We start from the raw sequence: 4,222 nt of genomic DNA, 5'->3' as shown, positions 1-4,222 counted from the left end.
GTGCACATATTCCCCGAACGGTTTCAAACATGAGGAGATTTGTATATATTGAATTATAATACGAATTAAGATTCGATTCAATATAATACTGGCATTCTCCACTGGATTCAAAGCTGTATTAATTAAATTTGGATCAAATTTAAAAACAACGAGTAAAACAATTCACTTCGCTTTTGCCATTTCGCTGGGGCCGCATGAAGGTCCTCGATGGAATGCCACTCGCCGTTGGTCTTGACGCGTTTGCGCACAACCGGCTTCGCAGGTAAGAGCAGAATGTCTTCGCGTACCCCTTGTCTTGATGCACGATCCCGTGCCAACGGCGTCCTTGATTCCATTCGCTTTTTACATGTACATGCGAGAGAACATACGAGGCAACGACATCGCCCACAACACCACAGGTACGAAATCAATTTTGAACCAATTGGGGGTCTTACTGCTCACCGTTGGTTTGGAAAGGTCAACAAACGTCGAAGCGATGGCAATCGCCTTCGACCGAGGCAACATCCACGAGCTCGACGCCCGTACCCACCACAGTCAAGTATATGCTGCTAATCATTACTAGTACTTCGTATTAATTTAGTTTGGCGTGATTATAATTGGTTGGGTTTTCGTGTGAACTCCAAGTATATAATTACTGCCATGAATATTATCACTACCAATCAGTGATGTTAACGCCAAATTAGAGTAATCTGATTGGATAAAACTCGAATCGTTCGGAAGTTTCATGCCGTTCGGAAGATTGATGCACTACCTTATATTTCGCCACACCAGGTGTATATATTCAAGCAACTATCGTTTACATTGTCAATATATTTGACCCAGCATCCGATTAATTTCACCAAAAAACCCAATTATACAGGACACGTCGCACTGGTGGTATGGTGCACTTCATCTAAAAACTTCCAACTGGCCAAATTGAAGAGTGAAGGTTTTATTATTTAACGTGCAATTAATATAGTTAAACCCAAATTCGAGATACGTTAAATACCAATTGCATGCGTTTTATCATTGGAGTGGGAGGTTAAAGGTCCCAACTGCCTCCGGATATTAAATACGGATAAGAGTCATATACAAATATCAAGATACACTTGAGCGGCCACCCCTATGGCCAAATATCCAAGCGCCTATGTAAAATACCGCTAGGTTAAATATCTATTTCTGGACCAATTCATCACAAAATTTGAATCTGAGACGTAGAATTTCTTCACCACATTGAGATCTGTCGATTCTACGTCTCAATTTGCTGCAATTTTGAGTAATGAATATGAAATAGAAGTCAGAAAATTTTGTGAAAAGTTGGTAGTTTATAGATGATGTGCACCATACTACGCCGTTTTTCGTTTAAGTTCAGGTTATTTCTGGTATATTTCGTCCAACGCACAACTGATTCACCATATGTGCGTTATGCTCGCCAAGCATTCAATATATTTCGTTCAGACCCTACTGGTTGCAGTATATTTCGACTAATACCCGGTATATGTCACCCCATAACCGGTATATTTCACACATTGTTCATTCAAATGATGTTCCATCTGGTAGCTAATGAAATTTTCGGAAAAAAACTTTCGACGAATCAAATTGCAGGCGTATCCGGTGCATTGCCACGCTTCTCCATTTCACAAAGAGTTCAACGTTGTATCGGACAGGAGTCACAGTGAGTATATTTAGGTGAAGTAAAATGACGCTCGACGATTTCAGGTGGATTTGACGTGGTTCGTCGTATGCCAATTTTAGCTCGAAAGTAAAATATCTATGATTTAGACAAGTATCCACCACTTGATTTGCTTCGAAAATCGAAATATCATTTGAAATATATTGAACAGCTACCGACTGGGGGGTGACATATACCAGTCATTAGTCGAAATATAATGCAACGAAGTTGGGAAATATATTGAATGTCCAGCGAACACAACGCACATGGCGTGAAACAGTTGTGCGTCAGACGAAATATACCGGAAATAACCTGAACTTAGTAGTAAGTCGATCTATCTCCCTACGGTATCTACATACTAGTACTGTACGCCCTGGTGAACCTTGCGACTTTTCGGCATGTTGGACTCCAAGGCCATAAGTACACAATCCCGATAAGTGACAGCTTGGCTTGCCACCACCGATGCATGTTTCTACATGTTTGATCTATGACTTTACGTTAGAAGTCTGTTTGCTGTATACTCGAAATCTTCAATTCAAAATCACCTCTTTAAGATTTATCCAGTTTACGGGAACTGTCTAATTTTATGTGGAACGCCGTAGAATCGGCCATTTCTACGGCAAAGGAGACCCCTCCCTCTAGGACACCGTCACCCGACCTGGCCTCTTGTCCAGCCTCTTCTACGCTACGATGGGACATTCCAAGAGTTAAGGTGGAGCGATTACGTGCAGCTTATCTTGTCTGATTCATTCAGCCAATAATCCTGAACCTTCAACTTTCTCCCGAAGTTGACGTAACAGTTGCCTTGGGTCGATGTCCTGCCCACAATTCCTACGATTTCAGTATGGGGCTTCGGGGTTTTGCCTGTAGGCGCATGAAGCACACACAAACTCACAATTCTCATCCGAATATGCACATAAGTGGACATAGTAGTTGCATACGCAGTTGCGCCATGATGAGCCAAAATCGCCAAGCGGTGCGTAGAACCACTCCCTTGCTCAAAGTGGCATGCAAATACTGGTATAGGAGTGAAGTCCGTGGACCCATGAGGTGTGTGACAGGACCCCTTCGTGATGCCAGTTGTGCTAATGGAGTCATATGAGTAAAGCTTATGCAATGCAACAACAAGGAACTACATGCGGTGTCCACACATGCACGCGTAACGTTACTATTAATAGTACGGATATCGTTCCTCATGCGGATGTGGTAATAGGAAGTTTTGTCTAACAGTAAATCATGACGCGTGCATTAAAATTTCCGTGCGTGGAAAGTCTACGACAGTGTTTCCAAAATCCGTCTAATACTTCCTTACAGTAACAGTACACGAATCCTAAAACCCGTTGTAGAACTTGGGTACACATGACAGAAGGAGTACATTGATCGGTACAGCCGAAAGTACTGAGATCGAACCTGCATTCGTTCACATGGTTCTCTGTCCAAGTTCGTAGATATATTTACAGTAATTGATGAACGTCAAACTCAGATGCTTGGCCCGAACACTTGGACTTTGTGCAGAACGAACACACACAATCATGAAGAATTCCATTGTTCCATTTGCCTTGTACGAATGAAGTGTTTTGCACTCTCAACATTGGCGTGCCTTGTGATGGCTACCACTGATTCACAGCCTGGAATTGCTGGTGGTTGGTCGACTGCAAATGTGGACGATGTCAAGAAAGTGTACTTCGATGCCGTGCAGCAGTCCAAGGCCTCCGCCAACACCACCCGACTCTGTGCAACAGAATTCACGTCTGCGCAGTCGCAAGTGGTTGCCGGTATCAACTACAAGCTCAATGTGAACGCGTGTACCGTGAGCTCTGCGAATGAAACGACAGCATCGTGTAAGTGCCCCCCTTCTAGCACCAAACCGTACGTTGTGAGCTTGTTCGCCAGCCTCGATGGGGTATCCACTATCTCAAGCATTGACAACCCCCTCACCACGACAGCACCACCAAACATCTCAAGCATTGACAACCCCCTCACCACGACAGCGCCACCAAACAACAACGTCGCCGCGTCTATCAAGTCGGCAGGGACGAAATCCTCCTCCGCGCCCGCCATGGGGCTTGGGTTCATAGCAGCATCGTTGGCTACCGCTATTGTCTCCATTATCTGAACCAGTTAAGCTGTCATGTTACTAACACACTACTGTATACCCCCTATTCACTGAGCTGACGTCGCAATTACTCTGGCCAGCGAAGCTTTGCGTCGCCGTTAAGCTTCGTGAGAATACTCAAATGAGTTAGATGATGAAATGGGGTAACAGTAAACCGTCGGGAGATTCCGTAAAACTAGTCGGATAATTTGCATAGCTATTCTCGATAGCATGAATACTGTATTCCGACAAGATAAGTCGCAAATCGGTACAGGGAGATGCGGGAACAGGACACAAACACATCACTGTGAAGAATTAAGGGCCCTTGATTCCTTCAAATCATGGTGTACCATTGTCGAGGTGGTACATGCACATTATTCAAGTTTCCACGTGTAAGTCAACCAGGAACTGAATCTGCCACTTCCACAGAAACAAAACGGCGTATATATGCGAGCTACAGTTACATAAGATTATTC

General features: G+C 43.9%; 1 protein-coding gene across 1 annotated transcript; it reads left to right on the top strand.

Annotated features, from left to right (window-relative positions):
- Positions 1 to 2,603: 2,603 nt before the first annotated feature.
- On the top strand, positions 2,604 to 3,767 carry H257_17971 (hypothetical protein; the record flags this gene model as incomplete). The annotated part of the gene is made up of 2 exons (XM_009846950.1): positions 2,604 to 2,627; positions 3,327 to 3,767. 2 exons carry the CDS (start codon positions 2,604 to 2,606, stop codon positions 3,765 to 3,767), a joined length of 465 nt encoding a protein of 154 aa, XP_009845252.1.
- Between the last annotated feature and the right edge of the window lie 455 nt (positions 3,768 to 4,222).

This window comes from Aphanomyces astaci (genome assembly GCF_000520075.1).
Source record: "Aphanomyces astaci strain APO3 unplaced genomic scaffold supercont1.129, whole genome shotgun sequence".
Lineage (NCBI taxonomy): Eukaryota > Oomycota > Saprolegniomycetes > Saprolegniales > Verrucalvaceae > Aphanomyces > Aphanomyces astaci.
The sequence above is the reverse complement of the archived record's forward strand: the minus strand, read 5'-3'. Positions and strand labels throughout refer to the sequence as shown.